Genomic DNA, 19,397 nt, shown 5'->3' with positions numbered 1-19,397 from the left:
TTATTCCAGCAACTGGACTAGACTATTACAGCTGTCTATGAGCAGAATGAAACAAGAATGTAAGGAAAAGACATTTTTCTCGTCAATTCACTTCTCATTTTATTCACTAATGTCAGACAAAATGGTGCAAACAAAAGTTCAGTGGTATCCTCTTGAGCAGCTCTAAAGAATTTAATGGCAGCGCAACAGCAATGGCAGTCTGTCACTGCCTGGGCCATAATCATCACATCAATGCATAACAACACCCTAAGTTTAATGGTGAGCTATATAACACCACGAATATCAAGTTCGATATTGTCGTTTGAAATGCAGAGATTATTGACACGAGGAGCAGCTGAGAGGAGTAACTGGATTTGAATCGCTGATCTGACAAAAGAAAACGAAATCTTCAAGCTTCCTGCTGAGCTTTGTGTATAGTTTCAGAATTGAGGACACAGTGAAATTCTGACACTTTGTTAACAATCGTATTGAGTTTTTAAAGACCATCAGAATTGAAAAAATCAAAGCTGACAGAAAAATGAGACAATTTGATGAAGCCTTCACCTCTCAATGTCACAGAAACTGTTCTGTAAGTTCCAGTCTTTCTTAGATTGATCAGAGCTGTTCAGAGACAAGGATGGGAAGAATTTTACATGGGAGCTGTCATTCCGTGGATTGGCTGATGGGATGCATGGTTAATAGGTGCACAAGAGAGAGCAGGTAAAATATTTTGTTAAAATCGTGAGGCTTGTAGGATGCTCCTTAAAATTCCTTGACAAAATCTTCAGTTGTCTGACCCAAAATCTCTTTGTGTGGTTTGGTTTATTAACGCTGTTATGAACAGCCTTGGAATATTTTGGTGTTTTTAAAGTTCCTTATAAATATAAGCTGTTGTCATGCCTCAGTTAAGTCACTGCCTCAAGGCAGGCTTTAATGATTGCCGCAGACTGGAAACCTTACTGGAGTCTAAATTATTAATATACTTGTATCACCACGTCCACAAAGACTGCTTCATTTTTAAATTGTACACCAGGACTCGGGGTGCCTCAGAATTGTACACCAGGGCTGGGGGTGCCTCAGAATTGTACACCAGGACTCAGGGTGCCTCAGAATTGTACACCAGGACTGGGGGTGCCTCAGAATTGTACACCAGGACTCGGGGTGCCTCAGAATTGTACACCAGGACTGGGGGTGCCTCAGAATTGTGCACCAGGACTGGGGGTGCCTCAGAATTGTACATCAGGACTGGGGGTGCCTCAGAATTGTGCACCAGGACTCGGGGTGCCTCAGAATTGTACATCAGGACTGGGGGTGCCTCAGAATTGTACACCAGGACTGGGGTGCCTCAGAGTTGTGCACCAGGACTCGGGGTGCCTCAGAATTGTGCACCAGGACTGGGGGTGCCTCAGAATTGTACAACAGGACTGGGGGTGCCTCAGAATTGTACACCAGGACTGGGGGTGCCTCAGAATTGTGCACCAGGACTCGGGGTGCCTCAGAATTGTACACCAGGACTGGGGGTGCCTCAGAACTGTACACCAGGACTGGGGGTGCCTCAGAATTGTGCACCAGGACTCGGGGTGCCTCAGAATTGTACACCAGGACCGGGGGTGCCTCAGAATTGTACACCAGGACTGGGGGTGCCTTGGAATTGTGCACCAGGACTCGGGGTGCCTCAGAATTGTACACCAGGGCTGGGGGTGCCTCAGAATTGTACACCAGGACTGGGGGTGCCTCAGAATTGTGCACCAGGACTCAGGGTGCCTCAGAATTGTACATCAGGACTGGGGGTGCCTCAGAATTGTACATCAGGACTGGGGGTGCCTCAGAATTGTACACCAGGACTGGGGTGCCTCAGAGTTGTGCACCAGGACTCGGGGTGCCTCAGAATTGTGCACCAGGACTGGGGGTGCCTCAGAATTGTACAACAGGACTGGGGGTGCCTCAGAATTGTACACCAGGACTGGGGGTGCCTCAGAATTGTGCACCAGGACTCGGGGTGCCTCAGAATTGTACACCAGGACTGGGGGTGCCTCAGAACTGTACACCAGGACTGGGGGTGCCTCAGAATTGTGCACCAGGACTCGGGGTGCCTCAGAATTGTACACCAGGACCGGGGGTGCCTCAGAATTGTACACCAGGACTGGGGGTGCCTTGGAATTGTGCACCAGGACTCGGGGTGCCTCAGAATTGTACACCAGGGCTGGGGGTGCCTCAGAATTGTACACCAGGACTGGGGGTGCCTCAGAATTGTGCACCAGGACTCAGGGTGCCTCAGAATTGTACATCAGGACTGGGGGTGCCTCAGAATTGTACACCAGGACTGGGGGTGACTCAGAATTGTGCACCAGGACTCGGGGTGCCACAGAATTGTGCACCAGGACTGGGGGTGCCTCGGAATTGTGCACCAGGACTGGGGGTGCCTCAGAATTGTACATCAGGACTGGGGGTGCCTCGGAATTGTGCACCAGGACTCGGGGTGCCTCAGAATTGTACACCAGGACTGGGGGTGCCTTGGAATTGTACACCAGGACTGGGGGTGCCTCAGAATTGTACAACAGGACTGGGGGTGCCTCAGAATTGTACACCAGGACTGGGGGTGCCTCAGAATTGTACAACAGGACTGGGGGTGCCTCAGAATTGTACAACTGGACTGGAGGTGTCTCAGAATTGTACAACCAGGACTGGGGGTGCCTCAGAATTGTACACCAGGAATGGGGGTGCCTCAGAATTGTACACCAGGACTGGCGGAGTCTCAAACTTGTACACCAGGACTGGGGGTTCCTCAGAATTGTACACCAGGACTGGGGGTTCCTTAGAATTATACAACAGGACTGAGGTACCTCAGAATTGTACAGCAGGACTGGGGGTGCCTCAGAATTGTATACCAGGCCTGAGGTACCTCAGAATTGTACACCAGGACAGAGGGGCACCTCAGAATTGTACACTACGACTGGGAGTACCTCAAAACTGTACACCAGTACAAGGGTACCTCGGAATTGTAGACTAGAACTAGGGGCCCCTCAGAGTTGTACACCAGGACTGAGGTATCTCAGTATTGTACACCAGGATTGTGTTACTTCAGAATTCTGCACCTGGTCTGATTACAGTGAATTGGACACTCTGACTGGATTACTCCAGAATTAAAAACCAGGACTGTTACACTCCAGAATCACCCACGAGGCTGGCCTCATTCCAGGACAGCGTTCACCTTCTTGGCTGGGAGATTCCTATATTGTTCATGGCAAATTGTCCACGTTTTATTTGGGAAACAGATCCTCATTTGGTTCCTAGATAACCAAGTGTGAAGCTGGATGAATACAGCAGGCCAAGCAGCATCTCAGGAGCACAAAAGCTGACGTTTCGGGCCTAGACCCTTCATCAGAGAGTCTCTGCTTTTGTGCTCCTGAGATGCTGCTTGGCCTGCTGTGTTCATCCAGCTTCACACTTGGTTATCTTGGATTCTCCAGGATCTGCAGTTCCCATTATCTCATTTGGTTCCTGACCATCTGGCTCTAGGAGGCTTCCAGTTGTTAGCCCAGTCCCATTAAAGACTGACTAACTGCTTCTCATTTGAGAATTTTCAACTTAGAAAGTCCATCAAATAACAAACATCTAGGCCAAATCTAAACCATTTACAAATACCTTTGCTGCAATAGCACCAAGTATTTCCTCGATACCCTGTAGCAGGTTCCCTTGAGGACTCTACACTTTCTATTAATTTTCTTTGACATTTTCTTTGCAACATTACAATTTATCATTTTAGCCAATGAGGATCAAATGGTAGGTTTTCCTTCTTCATGATTGGAAAGCACACATTTGTATGGAGTGATTTAATTAACTTTAACAAAAGAAGTGGTTTGTGTTTGTAAAGGCTGCTGGATCAGGTACTTGGAAAATACAGCTCCGTTACACTGAAATTACTGACTCAGGCAAGCATGTGGGAAGGAGGATTTAAATGACAAAAGAAATGACACTCAGAAGGACACAGAGACACACACACGCACACATACGCGCGTGCGCGCACACACACACACACACACACACACAAAAATACTCAGGCATACAGACACACATACACACACATAGACACTCACACTCAGACTCTCTCTCTCAGACACACACACACACACACACACACCGACTCACACATACACATACAGACACACACATACATAGAGACACAGACACACACACATACAAACAGACACTCGCACACACATTCAGAGACTCACACACGCACAGACATGCACAGAGACACACATATACACAAAGACTCACACACACAAACACAGGCACGCACATACATGTGCGCACACACAAAAACACAGAGACACACACATAATCACACGCACTCTCACAGAGTCCTTTGAGGGGTATGTGGTTTACAAAGTGTTTGACAAAACCTTGATTCCCCATCTCACCCCTTTACACCTTGATTCTGTGCCTGACAAGAACCTATACAACTCTGTCTTAAAATAGCCAATAATCTGCTTTATGAGACAGTTCCAAAGACACACAATCCTGGGCGGGGTGCATGAATTAGTACAGATCAGACTTTAACCTCAGGCTCAACTTCAGCCCACCTATTTCTGAGAGCTAAGGTTCAGCTTGTTAATAGCCTCTCTCCCTGACTTGCTGAATATTTTCCAGCATCGAATTCACCATTCTGAATAGCCAGTTAACAGAAACCAGTATCTCCATACCAGTTTGAACAACACAGGAGCCTGTCCTCCCCGTTCACCTGTGGTTGCATACTATCACCAGTTTTAACTGTAGGCTACAGAAGTTGAAAGCAGTAATACTAATTACAGATTATTGTGTAGAACTCAGTTTGTACAAGTAAAATACATCAAACAGGAGTGACATTTGGTCTATAATAGGGTGGCATGCAGCTAATACTTAAAAAGCATATTCTTCAAGAGATGGCTTTCATGTTTTTGGTGATGACAACTAAGGATTAGTATCACTAGCATAATGCTGTCAACTCTCTCAATGAGAAACTGTGCGTTTGAAGATACTGCTGTCATTTTAGCCTGAGTGGTAAACTCAGCACCTCAGGTAAGGCTTGTTTCGCGCTTCCTTACAGCCGAAATTGTACATGATGTGTATTAAGATCAATTGGAACTAACATCCAACTGTCAAACTGACTTGTAATTCTAATCCCCATCAGTAAGTGATACCCCTCAATAGTGAGATCCCGTAGGCTGAATTTGACTGTACAAATACAATTGGACTTCAACAAGATTCTCTTTTAGTTTAGATGAGAATTTCTACAGACAGCATAGTTTACTAAATCTGCTTATCTAAAAATAGAAACATCTTTGTCACAAATCCTAAACTTGCATGTTATGTACATTTTATTTGCAATTTCTCAGATCTTGTGCAAGCAGAATATTACCCATCACCCATAACAAATCAGCTGTAAAACATACAATTAACATGGTTACCGGATTTCCCATAACTAATGGTAAGAGTCACAGAGCTGTACAACATGGAAGCAGAGCCTTCGGTCCAACTCGTCCATGCTGACCAGATATCCTAAATTAATCTAGTCCCATTTGCCAGCATTTGGCCCATATCCCTCTCAACTCTTCCTATTCATGTAGCCAGAGTTCATTTTAATTGAACTTTCTTGGCTACCTGATCAGGTCAGGTGACCCTTTCAACCCCTGACATATATAATAACCCGTTGAGTTCCGGGCATACAGCAGACTGACATACCAAACACCCCCAACTCCTGCGCCTCTCTTTCCCACTAGAGGCTGTGGGCCCACTTTTCGAGCCTTCACAAACTTCATTTTTGTCAGGAACTTCTCTCTTGTCGTCACTGATGACATTTCTCAGGCAATTGAAACAACACTCCTGTCTGATCAACGAATTCGGCCCATTCCAATCAGCTGGGCATCTCACTGAAGGCGGCTTACAGATCCATCACTCAGCTCAAACCCATCTTGTTCCCCAACCTACGTTTAAATCAACGCCAAGGTTCAGTGAACAATTCTTTGGCTCATTCTTTGCCTAGGCATCAAACCTATTCCCTTCAGTCATTCCTGGTTCTGTTTCAAAAACCTAATGATTACCACTGAGAATGTTCTGAAGGGTCACTGGACTCGAAACGTTAACTCCTTTCTCCCTTCTGTCGAGTTTCTCCAGCAATTTCTGTTTTTGTTTGTTTCAGATCTCAGCATCTACAGTTCTTCATTTATAGTGGAAAATCGTGAATTCTCTCACTTAAAATACTGAGACAATTGGGATTTTTCCATACTGAGACTCCCCAGTTTTTTTTGTTGGTTAAAGATATCGAGGGAATACAGAGCTGACTTGGGTATACCCAGATGAGCAACTGATCTGCCAAGATTGAGTGGACTGATGGAGGACTTAAGGAAGTAAATGATCTCCTCTTGATCATATTTTCTCATATGAGCCATTAACAGGTGAACATTTCCAACAGTGAGGGACATTTCTCCATGGACTTTCTTGCAAACCATCTGGCAATTGTGCAGCCTCGACTGTTTCCCTGACACATGCAAAGGTTTCTGACTTGGCCTCTCTGAGTTTGCAGTGTAAGCATGTGTTTTGCAAATCCAAGCATGTATGTTTTATAGTCCAACTCTACAATTTTCACCAGTCAAGACAGATTTATATTAAAAAAAATCACAGTAACAGTGTGAAATATTGAAAATGCATATAACTTGCTACTCAAAAGAAAAATCAACTGGTTAGCTAGTACCTGGGTTCAACTAATTTTAAAATATTCTTTACATTAAAATACATTATTCTCTAACAAGGAAGTCTATTATATTACTTCTATGTCACAAAGTGAGTGTTTTATTGTAACCTAAGACATGGCAGTAAAAATAAATTATCTTTATTGATGGCAGACTAGGGGCCATGTCCTTCCAACCTGCATTTACATATGACTTTTCTCAGCCATTAGATATCTCAAAGCCTTTTACATTCAATGAAATACAGTGCAATCGCAGTGGTAATGTAGGAAATACAACAACAATTTTGTGCATAACAAGACCCTACACCTATGGTGACTCAGCAGTTGGCCCTACTACCTCACTATACGAGGAACCAGGGCTGATTCCAGCCTTGGGTGACTGTATGTGTGGAGTTTGCATGTTTTCCCTATGTCTATGTGAGTGTTTGCCGGATGCTCCAGTTTCCTCCCACAGTCCAAAGCTGTTATAGTTAGGTGGATTGGCCACATTAAAAAATTCCATGTAGAGTCAGGGGTGTGCAGGGTAGATGGGTTAGCTGTGGCAAAGACCACATGCAGGGTTATTGAAATGGGATGGGTGGGTCTGGGGTGGGATAATGTTTGGAGGGTTGGTGCAGACTCAGTAGGCTGAATGATCGCTTTTTGCGTGGTAGGGATTCAATGATTTTAACATGGACCTTTCTAACCTCAAATAATGTTGATCTTGCATTGTGCACCTCCTGTGTAGCTGTCAACTATTATACCTCGCTCTGTCTAAGCGCCCTATGATCCGTCTGTCCTTGATTGCTATGATCTGCCTGTACTGCTTGCAAAACAAAGCTTTTCACTGTACTTAGGTACATGAGACTACTATAAATCAAATCAAATCAAAAAAATGACAATGGCTCAATAATCTATGTTAATTGAGGGATACATAATCAGGCAGGGCTAATGCCACCGCTCTTCCTCAGGTAGCATTACAGGACCTTTTACATCCATCAAATCAGGTTGACAAGGGTCTCAAATTAGCACCTCATCTGAAAGACAGCACCACTAGCAGTGTGGCACACCCTCTGTGCTGTACTGGAATATCAAACTTGGCTTCTGTGCTCAGTAGGATTTGAACCCTGAACCTTGTAACTCAGCACCACTGGCTGGACCATGGCTTCATTCTCTAGGTGAAAGTGCCATGGTCAGGGCTGAAATTTATAGAGTCATATGGACATACAGCACAGGAACAGACCCTTCGGCCCAACCAGTCTATGCCAACCATAATCCCACACAAACCAGTCCCGCCTGCCTGCACTAGGCCTTCTGAAGTCTATTACATTACTTTTATGCCACAAAGAGAGTGTTTTATTGTGACCTAAGTCATGGCAGTGAGAAAAATTATTATTGATGTGTAATAAGATGCTAAATAGAAGGAAGTGACCTTCTAAACATTTATTCATGCACTTACCTAAATATCTTTTAAACATTATAACTGTACCCACATCCACCACTTCATCTGGGAGTTCATTCCACACATGAACCACTTTGTGTAAAAAAAAGAACTTGTTTTTTTTAAATCTTTCTCCTCTTGCCTTAAAAATATGTCTCCAATCTTGAAATCCCCCAAACTTGGGGGAAAAAACTCCCAACCTCTCCAGCCTCTCTGTATAACTCAAACCTTCCATTCCCAGCAACATCCTGGTAAATCTCTTCCGAACACTCTCTAGCTTAATATCCTTCCTATAACAGGTGACCAGAACTGGACAGAGTCATATTTCGCTTGGAAACCCTGCAGCTCAATGGTATCAATATGGACTTCACAACCTTCAAAATCTCCCCTCCACTGACCGCATCCCAAAACCAGCACAGCTCGTCCTCGCCTCCCTAACCTGTCTTTGCCTCCTTGACCAGTCTGTCCTCCCTGGACTAATCTATCCTTCCCTAACTCCCCACCTACACTCGCCTTTACTGGGTCCAACGCCTCTTTGACCTGCCTGTCTCCTATCATCTCCTTTATCCATCTTCTATCCGCTTCCCTCCCTCCCTATTTATTTCAGAAGCCCCTCCCCGATTTCTGAAGAAGAGTCTAGACCTGAAACGTCAGCTTTCCTACTCCTCTGATGCTGCTTGACCTGCTGCGTTCATCCAGCTCTACATCTTGTTATCTCAGATTCTCCAGCATCGGCAGTTCCTACTGTCACAGTACTCCAAAAGGTGCCTCACCAAAGTCCTTCAACATAACGTCAAATTTATTCAAATTTATTGCCCTACTTGCGGAGTGTTTGAGACAATATTTTTGGTTTCATCACTACTTCAGACGTCGGTTAAGGGTCAAGCACAGTGGTGTGACTGGAGTCACATGCAGTGGGAACATGTAAAGGCTAAAAGCTTTCTTCTCGAAAGGAGACTGGATAACAAGTTTGATTCTACTGAGTCTTTGTGCATTCATTCAACAACTAATTTTGTTTTTAGGCTTAAAATTCTCAAAATGCAAGGCAACATTCAAACTCAGTTCTCAGGATTGCAGAATCAATCACCATCATTCCCAACTTTGTGAAGGGAAGGTTGTGCCTCACAAACCTTATTGAGTTCTTTGATAAGGTGACCAAACAGGTATATGAGAGTAAACTGGTTGATGTGGTGTATATGGATTTCAGCAAGGCGTTCGATAAGGTTCCCCACAGTAGGCTATTGTACTAAATGCGGAGGAATGGGATTGTGGGAGATATAGCAGTTTGGATCAGAAATTGGCTTGCTGAAAAAAGAGAGGGTGGTAGTTGATGGGAAATGTTCATCCTGGAGACCAGTTACTAGTGGTGTACCGCAAGGGTCGGTGTTGGGTCCACTGCTGTTTTGTCATTTTTATAAATGACCTGGATGAGGGCGTAGAAGGATGGGTTAGTAAATTTGCAGACGACACTAAGGTCGGTGGAGTTGTGGTTAGTGACGAAGGATGTTGTAGGTTGCAGAGAGACATAGATAAGATGCAGAGCTGGGCTGAGAGGTAGTAAATGGAGTTTAATGTATACAAGTGTGAGGTGATGCACTTTGGTAGGAGTAACCGGAAGGCAAAGTACAGGGCTAATGGTAAGATTCTTGGTAGGGTAGATGCGCAGAGAGATCTCGGTGTCCATGTACACAGATCCTTGAAAGTTGCCCCAGGTTGACAGGGCTGTTAAGAAGGCATACAGTGTTTTAGCTTTTATTAATAGAGGGATCGAGTTCCGGAACCAAGAGGTTATGGTGAAGCTGTACAAAACTCTGGTGCGGCCGCACTTGGAGTATTGTGTACAGTTCTGGTCACCGCATTATAAGAAGGATGCGGAAGCTTTGGAAAGGGTGCAGAGGAGATTTACTAGGATGTTGCCTGGTATGGAGGGAAGGTCTTACGAGGAAAGGCTGAGGGACTTGAGGCTGTTTTTGTTAGAGAGAAGAAGGTTGAGAGGTGACTTAATTGAAACATATAAAATAATCAGAGGGTTAGATAGGGTGGATAGGGAGAGCTTATTTCCTAGATGGTGACGCCGAGCACGAGGGGGCACAGCTTTAAATTGAGGGGTGAAAGATATAGGACAGATGTCAGAGGTAGTTTCTTTACTCAGAGAATAGTAAGGGAATGGAACGCTTTGCCTGCAACGGTAGTAGATTCGCCAACTTTAGGTACATTTAAGTCGTCATTGGACAAGCATATGGACATACATGGAATAGTGTAGGTTAGATGGCTTGAGATCGGTATGACAGGTCGGCACAACATCGAGGGCTGAAGGGCCTGTACTGTGCTGTAATGTTCTATGTTCTAAACTTAGTTCTTAATCAAAATGCTGAAGTACAGACAGACAAATCCTAAAATTCTTAATTCTCAGAGGTTTTAATAATAACAGAAGGTCAATATGTTTTGTATTACAAAAAATACACTTGGAAACAATGAACTGAAATGGGAGCCTTTCGGGAGGATCTATATTTACCGTACAGATTTGAGCTATCCGTGATACGATGGTGTTCTCAAAAAAGTCAAATTCTTTGCCAGTTTCGCTGAAGAAGAAGTAGATCTTTCCATTATCGCTGCCAGAATTCTTTCCAGAGACTCCCTCCTGAATAAACTCTGAACCTACAAATGCTGGATCTGTAAAACATGACAACTGTTTTAAAATATGTCTCCGTCCAGGATTTCAACCCAAATCATTGATGATCCTTACTGTGGAATACTGCAAACAATGCTAAGTTTGATAAAGTGAATTCAGTGGGGCTTTTGTTTTTGAAGTGATTTGATATTGCTTTAAATGCTGCTGAGCAACTGTTACACAGAATGAGAAAGTTAGTGGCTTGACTTTTATCCCTTGGCAGTACTTGCTGTATCGCCCACTAAGATGGTCATGAGGTAAAATACCTACATCGCGTCTGGGGCATTGAAGTTTGTTGCGTAGTCTGAATCTCATGTAGCCAAGAGCAAGCCTGGCACAACAATCTGTGATATGCAAGGGAGTAAATGCACACAATACACTCCTGTGCTCCATTAGTATCCATCTGTCTGGAGAATAACAAAACAGTTAACGGCAAGTCATCAGTTGCCATTAGTGTTTTGTTTCATCCTTACCAGGCTCGGTAGAGCATCGCCAATGATGAGAAAATTCTAATTTTCAAATTTATTAAGTGCAACAATGTCAACGAGAAAAGATGTGCCCAAAAACTCACTGCCTTGATCAGGACCCACTGGCTTTTAAACCTAGAGGCATTTGGATATTTGCCTCATGGTTCAACCTCGAATTAAGTGACAGTTCCACTCTATCAAGATGTCCTAGATGTCTGCTGCCAATTTATACAGCCAGTTTTACATAATCCTATTATTTTCATGTATATCCTCCTTCAAAGATCTCTACTGCTTGTCCAGGGGGAGATTAATGCATTACAGCTCTATAAGGTGAATGCTGCTAGCTATAGTCTTTATTAATAACCAACCTGGAGGGCCATGCTTTATGGGTGAAAGTAACATGGACTTACAGGGATTTTTTTTGTTGATACATATCACGCTTGCTTTAATCCATCAGTTCAGGAGCATTGTCTGATTAGGAAACATTGAGGAAACGGGGTCTGTATTTTCTAGTTTCAAAGTATGACAGGGAATCTTGCAGCGTAAAATTCTTACAGCATAGCTAGGGATAGGATGTTTCTGCTGGCTAGTAATTCTACAACTAGGGCACACAGTCTCTGGATAAGGGAATTAGTGTCTGAGACAAAGAATTTGTTCATTCAGAGTGAGGTGAATCTTTTGTATCCTCCATCCCAGAAGGCTGTGGAAGGTCAATCACTGAGTTTGTTCAAGACAGAAATCAAGGGCGGCATGGTGTCTCAGTGGCTAGCCCTGCCGTCTCACAGTGCCAGGGACCTGGGTTTCATTCCATCCTCAGGTGGCGGTCTGAGAGGGGTCTGCACTATCTGTGTGGCTTTCCTCCGGGTGCTCCGGTTTCCTCCCTCAGTCCAAAGAAGTGCAGGTTAGGTGGATTGGCCATGCTAAATCGCCCATAGTGTGCAGGGATATGCAGGCTAGGTGCGTTAATCATGTGAAGTGCAGGATTATGGGGATAAGGTTGAGGGCTAGAACTGGGTGGGACACTCTTCAGATGGTCAACGCAGATTCTGTAAGCCAACCGGCCTCTTTCCATACAAAAGTTTCTAGGAATAGGTGCAATAAGATTTTTGGATTAAGGGAAGGAGTGAGAAGATGAAATGAGATGGTCTACAACGATGGAGCTGACTTTCATCTTTCCTTTGTGTTCACATGCTGAAATCTTATCTGAACATACCCAACTTTAGCTAACCTGGACCCCGAAGAGACAGTAGGAACTGCTGATGCTGGAGAATCTGAGATAACAAGGTATAGAGCTGGATGAACACAGCAGGCCAAGCAGCATCAGAGGAGCAGAAAAGCTGCCGTTTTGGGTCTGGGCCCTTCAGAAAAATTCTGGCCCCCGAATGTATTGTTTTGAGATTCAAACGGCAACTTTTCTTCAAGACCAGACAGACATACAGATTGGCATGATGCAACGGACAGTTTGGCTGGCATTTTGGCAGGCAGGGGAATATTACTGGACCAGAAATTCGGTGTCCCCAGACTAGCGTCATGGCAAATGGCAAACGGTGAAATTTGAACTTAATTTACAAACAAAAATCCAGAAATAAAAGCTTGTCTGATGGCAACCCTGTAACCATTGTTGTAAAAGCCCATGTAGGATTCAGTCTTCTCCTTCAGGGAAGGAGATCTGCTGTCCTTACGTGGTCCAGCCTATATATGATTCCAGAACCACAACAAATATGGTTAAATCTCAACTCCCTATTAAATGGACTTGCAAACCACTCAGTTCAAGGGCAAATACGGGTGGGCACTCAATATAAATACATTTTAAAAACTCTAGCCAGGAGGAGGGTCATGTTAGTACTAAGCAGTATGGCAGAACAGAAGCTCTTGCTGTGAGTTGTTATCATTCCAGAGGGAGGCTGAACTTTGCTTTCAACTGTTTCTTATGTCATATACATGTGTTGATCTGCCTTTTGATCTTCTCTTCCACCCGTGGGCTAGCATCTCTCCTGAACTCCGTGCCTCCCTTTAATGACAGAGCTCGGTTCAGTGAATGTGGATCAACCCAACTCTCTGGGCTACCTTCACAAGTCAGCACTGCTGCTCTGAAAAGGCCCCTGCGATAGGAGTTAATTGGTTATTTTAAAGACTTTCATCCTTACACATCTGTGCATTTGTTGACTGTTACTTACCCTGGAGCCAATTGAGAGAGTTCTCAGTTTTTAAGGGAGGTTTGTTTCCTAGACTTCTTGAAATGATTGGCTCATTCCCTTGAAAATTGCTGACAGTTCCTGCGTACAAATTCCCATCTGGCAGAAGCAAAGACAAAGATTAAAACCATCAGTAGAATTCCTCAATATTTAATATGTATCTTTATTTATTTTTACATAATAATATCAGACTCCAAAATGTAAAACCCAATTACTCAAAGAAGAGAAATATGGCTTCTCCTTGGTTCAATGCCTATTTCTTTATCCTTCCATTGGATTTGAGTATTGATAGAAGAGACAGTATTTATTGTCCATCCCTGATTGCCCTGGAGAAGGTGATGGTGAGCTGCTTTTTGAATTGCTACAGTCCATCTGGCATAGGAGCACCCACAGTACTATTGGGGTGGGAGCTCCAACCCTAACCCTATCCCAGCAGGAGCGAAGGCAATGTAATTCCAAGTCAAGATGACATATCGTTCAGTGGGGAAATCGCAGGTGCTGGTGAGCCCACGCATTATCCTCTCTTGTGTTTCTACATGATAGGGGTCATGGGTTTGGAAACTGCTGTGCTGGTGAGTTGCTGCAATTCACTTTCAGATGGTACGCACTGTTGTCACTGTGGCGGCGAGAGTAAATATTTAAGTTGTTCATCAGAAGGTCAAGCGCAGCTGCTTTGTCCTGGAATGTTTTGAGCTCCTTGAACATTACTGGAGTTGCACTCATGTAGGCAAGTGGAGGGTATTCCATCGCACTCCTGATTTTTGCCAGAAGTGCAGCTTTGTGGAATTATGAAGTGAGTTAAGCACTGGAGAATTCCCAGGCTTTGACCTGCACTTACAGCTGCAGAATTCATGTGTTTTTGGCCAACCACAACATCCAGTACGATGACAGTGAGGGAATCAGTAATGGTAATGCTGCTGAACATCAAAGGGAAGTGCTAAAGTACCCCTTTTCTATAGCTGAAAATTGCCTGGGACTTTTGTTGCACAAATGTGTTTGCCACTTATCAGACTGAGCCTAAATAATGTGCAGTCTTACTTCATAGGGGCACTGTGTATTTATCTGAGGAATTAGAACATGGTGCTGCCATTAGCAAACACCCTCAATAATGACCATACAACTGAGGAAAGGTTATTGAGTGAGCAGCTAAAGATAACTGGGGCTACATCACTACCCTGAGGAAATTCTGTAGGCATATTCCCAGCAACTACAAGCATCTTTTTCGACACTAAGGTCAGAAGTCACACAACACCAGGTCATAGACCAACAGGTTTATTTGAAATTACAAGCTGTTGGACCGCTGCTCTTTCTTTTATGCTAGACTTTATAAAGCTCTAGTTCGGCCCCATTTAGAATACTGTGTCCAATTTTGGGCCCCACGCCTCAGGAAGGACATACTGGCGCTGGAGCGTGTCCAGCAGAGATTCACACGGATGATCCCTGGAATGGTTGGTTTAACGTATGATGAATGGCTGAGGATCCTGGGGTTGTATTCATTAGAGTTTAGAAGGTTGAGGGGAGATCTAATAGAAACTTACAAGACAATGTATGACTTAGAAAGGGTGGACGCAGGGAAGTTGTTTCCGTTAGGCGGGGAGACTGGGACCTGTGCACACAGCCTTAGAATTAGAGGGGGTAAATTTAAAAAGGAAATGAGGAGACATTTCTTCAGCCAGAGAGTGGTGGGCCTGTGGAATTTATTGCCACGGAGTGCGGTGGAAGCCGAGACGGTAAATGTCTTCAAGGCAGAGATCGATAAATTCTTGATCTCACAAGGAATCAAGGGCTATGCGGAGAGTGCAGGGAAGTGGAGTTGAAATGCCCATCAGCCATGATTAAATGGCAGAGTGGACTCAATCGGCTGAGTGGCCTTACTTCCACTCCTCTGTCTTATGGTCTTATGACTCTAGCTAATGAAGCGTTTTCACTCCGCTCCTGATTCCCAGTGATCAAATCCGATTTTGCTCAGGCTCTTTCATACCATATTCAGTCAAATGGCCCTTCATGTCAAGGGCAATCACTCTCACCTCGCCAGTGGAGGTCAGTTCTTTTGCAAATGTTTGGACCCAGGCTGCAATGTGTGGTGCAGCATTGAATTTTGCTGATTGAGCAGGAACCACAGAAATTGGTGTGGCCATTAAGCCCCTCAAGTCTGACCCGCTATCCATTTACATGATTGTTGATAGCAACACCATTATCCCATCCTTGTTCCATATCAGCTCTTGCCCCAACGTAACAAAAATCTCAGTCTCAGTCTTGAATCACAATCGAGCCACCTTTCAGTCCTTTCTTTATAGATTCTTGAACATAGAAACAAACCCTTTGGCTCAACTCATCCATACTGACTAGGTTTCCTAAGCTGAACTAGTCCCATTTGCCCATTTTCCCAGCAATTTCTGTTTTTGTTTCTGATTTCCAGCATCCACAATTCTTTTGTTTCTTTTTCCCTCCCCACTTGCTTGCATGTGGCCAATATCCCTCTAAATCTTTCCTATCCCTGTGCTTGTCCAAAAAGGATTCAAAATTTCTTCCACCCTATTTTCATAAGACAGTTTATTGACTTGCTTCTTAAGTAGCATGGCTCTCTTTTTTAAGATTTCTACGCTAGTTCAGGAAATCAAGTCGTGGTCCACATAGGCACCAATGACATAGGTAGGAAGAGAGATGGTAATTTAAGGCAGGAATTCAGGGAACTAGGATGGAAGCTTAGAGCTAGAACGAGCAGAGTTGTTGTCTCTGGTTTGTTGCCCGTGCCACATGCTAGTGAGGCGAGGAATAGGGAGAGAGAGGAGTTGAACACGTGGCTACAGGGATGGTGCAGGAAGGAGGGTTTTGGATTCTTGGATAATTGAGGCTCTTTCTCGGGTAGGTGGGACCTCTACAAGCAAGATGGTCTTCACCTGAACCAGAGGGGTACCAATATCCTGGGGGGGATATTTGCTAAGGCTATGCGGGTGGGTTTAAACTAATTCAGCAGGGGGATGGGAACCAAAATTGTAGTTCGAGTATGGGAAAGGTGGAGAATAGGGAGGTCTGAAATAACGTTTCAGGGATGCAAGATGGCACCGGCAAGCAAGAAGTTGGTTTGAAGTGTGTCTACTTCAACACCAGGAGCATCCGGAATAAGGTGGGTGAACTTGCTGCATGGGTTGGTACCTGGGACTTTGATGTTGTGGCCATTTCGGAGACATGGATAGACCAGGGACAGGAATGGTTGTTGTAGGTTCTGGGATTTAGATGATTCAGTAAGAACAGAGAAGATGGTAAAACAGGGGGAGGTGTGGCATTGTTGGTCAAGGACAGTATTACAGTCGCAGAAAGGATGTTTGGGGACTTGTCAACTGAGGTAGTATGGGTTGAGGTTAGAAACAGGAGAGGTCAACCTGTTGGGAGTTTTCTATAGGCCTCCGAATAGTTCCAGAGATGTAGAGGAAAGGATAGCAAAGATGATTCTCAATAGGAGTGAGACAGACAGGATAGTTGTCATGGGGGACTTCAACTTTCCAAATATTGACTGGGAACACGATAGTTCGAGTACTATAGATGGGTCAGTTTTTGTCCAGTGTGTGCAGGAGGGCTTCCTGACACAGTATGGAGACAGGCCAACAAGGGGCGAAGCCACATTAGATTTGGTACTGGGTAATGAGCTCGGCCAGGTGTTAGATTTGGGAGCAGGTGAGCACTTTGGTGATAGTGATCACAATTCTATTATGTTTACTTTAGTGATGGAAAGGGATAGGTGTATACTACTGGGCAAGAGTTATAGCTGGGGGAAAGGCAATTACAATGAGATTAGGCAAGATTTAGGGAGCATAGGATGGGGAAGGAAACTGCAGGGGATGGGCACATTAGAAATGTGGAGCTTATTCAAGGAAAAGCTCCTGTGTGTCCTAGATAAGTATGTACCTGTCAGGCAGGGAGGAAGCTGTAGAGTGCGGGAGCCGTGGTTTACGAAGTAAGTGGAATCTCTGGTCAAGACGAAGAAGAAGGCTTATGTTAGGATGAGATGTGAAGGCTCAGTTAGGGCGCTTGAGGGTTACAAGGTAGCCAGGAAAGACCTAAAGAGAGAGCTCAGAAGAGCCAGGAGGAGACATGAGAAGTTGTTGGTGGATAGGATCAGGGTAAACCCTTAGGCTTTCTATAGGTATTTAAGGAATAAAAGAATATCGAGAGAGAGATTAGGGCCAATCAAGGATAGAAGTGGGAAGTTGTGTGTGGAATCAGAGGAGATAGGGGAAGTGCTAAATGAATATTTTTCAACAGTATTCACTCTAGAAAACGACAATGTTGTCGAGGAGAATGCTGAGATACGGGCTACTAGATTAGGTGGGATTGAGGTTCACAAGAAAGAGGTATTAGGGATCCTACAGAGTGTGAAAACAGATAAGTCTCCCGGGCCAGATGGGATTTATCCAAGGATCCTCTGGGAAGCCAGGGAGGAGATTGCCGAGCCTTTGGCATTGATCTTTAACTCGTCATTGTCTACAGGAATAGTGCCAGAAAACTGGAGGATAGCAAATGTGGTTCCCCTGTTCAAGAAGGGGAGTAGAGACAATCCTGGTAATTATAGACCAGTGAGCCTTACTTCAGTTGTTGGTAAAGTGTTGGAAAAGGTTATAAGAGATACGATTTATAATCATCTAGAAAAGAATAATTTGACCAGGATTAGTCAGCACGGTTTTGTGAAGGGTAGGTCGTGCCTCACAAACCTTATTGAGTTCTTTGAGAAGGTGACCAAACAGGTAGATGAGAGCAAACCGGTTGATGTGGTGTATATGGATTTCAGCAAGGCGTTCGATAAGGTTCCCCACAGTAGGCTATTGTACAAAATGCGGGGGAATGGGATTGTGGGAGATATAACAGTTTGGATCAGAAATTGGCTTGCTGAAAGAAGACAGAGGGTGGTGGTTGATGGGAAATGTTCATCCTGGAATCCAGTTACTAGTGGTGTACCGCAAGGGTCGGTGTTGGGTCCACTGTTGTCCGTCATTTTTATAAACGACCTGGATGAGGGCGTAGAAGGATGGGTTAGTAAATTTGCAGACGACACTAAGGTCGGTGGAGTTGTGGATAGTGACGAAGGATGTTGTTGGTTACAGAGAGACAAAGATAAGCTGCACAGATGGGCTGAGAGGTGGCGAATGGAGTTTAATGTGGACAAGTGTGAGGTGATGCACTTTGGTAGCGGTAACCGGAATGCAAAGTACAGGGCTAATGGTAAGATTCTTGGTAGTGTAGATGAGCAGAGAGATCTCGGTGTCCATGTACACAGATCCTTGAAAGTTGCCACCCAGGTTGACAGGGCTGTTAAGAAGGCATACAGTGTTTTAGCTTTTATTAATAGAGGGATCGAGTTCCGGAACCAAAAGGTTACGCTGCAGCTGTACAAAACTCTGGTGCGGCCGCACTTGGCATATTGCGTACAGTTCTGGTCACTGCTTTATAAGGATGTGGAAGCTTTGGAAAGGGTGCAGAGGAGATTTACTAGGATGTTGCCTGGTATGGTCTTACGAGGAAAGGCTGAGGGACTTGAGGCTGTTTTCATTAGAGAGAAGAAGGTTGAGAGGTGACTTAATTGAAACATATAAAATAATCAGAGGGTTAGATAGGGTGGATAGGGAGAGCCTTTTTCCTAGGATGGTGACGGCCAGCACGAGGGGGCACAGCTTTAAATTGAGGGGTGAAAGATACAGGACAGATGTCAGAGGTAGTTTCTTTACTCAGAGAGTAGTAAGAGTATGGAACGCTTTGCCTGCAACGGTAGTAGATTCGCCAACTTTAGGTACATTTAAGTCGTCATTGGACAAGCATATGGACATACATGGAATAGTGTAGGTTAGATGGGCTTGAGATTGGTATGACAGGTCGGCACAACATCAAGGGCCGAAGGGACTGTACTGTGCTGTGATGTTCTATGTTCTATATGCAAGAGAAG

General features: G+C 44.5%; 1 protein-coding gene across 17 annotated transcripts in view; it reads right to left on the bottom strand.

Annotated features, from left to right (window-relative positions):
- sema4ba (sema domain, immunoglobulin domain (Ig), transmembrane domain (TM) and short cytoplasmic domain, (semaphorin) 4Ba) overlaps positions 1 to 19,397 on the bottom strand; it is a 386,815-nt gene that overhangs the window by 25,711 nt on the left and 341,707 nt on the right. For all 17 annotated transcript variants that reach the window (XM_048562773.2, XM_059639201.1, XM_048562774.2 and 14 more), the window contains 2 exons: positions 13,445 to 13,561; positions 10,645 to 10,802 (listed from right to left, as the gene is read on the bottom strand). In XM_048562773.2, coding sequence (XP_048418730.2) covers positions 10,645 to 10,802; positions 13,445 to 13,561 — 275 coding nt within the window. The remainder of the gene's footprint in view (positions 1 to 10,644; positions 10,803 to 13,444; positions 13,562 to 19,397) is intronic.

This window comes from Stegostoma tigrinum, chromosome 33, assembly GCF_030684315.1.
Source record: "Stegostoma tigrinum isolate sSteTig4 chromosome 33, sSteTig4.hap1, whole genome shotgun sequence".
NCBI classification, from domain to species: domain Eukaryota; kingdom Metazoa; phylum Chordata; class Chondrichthyes; order Orectolobiformes; family Stegostomatidae; genus Stegostoma; species Stegostoma tigrinum.
The sequence above is the reverse complement of the archived record's forward strand: the minus strand, read 5'-3'. Positions and strand labels throughout refer to the sequence as shown.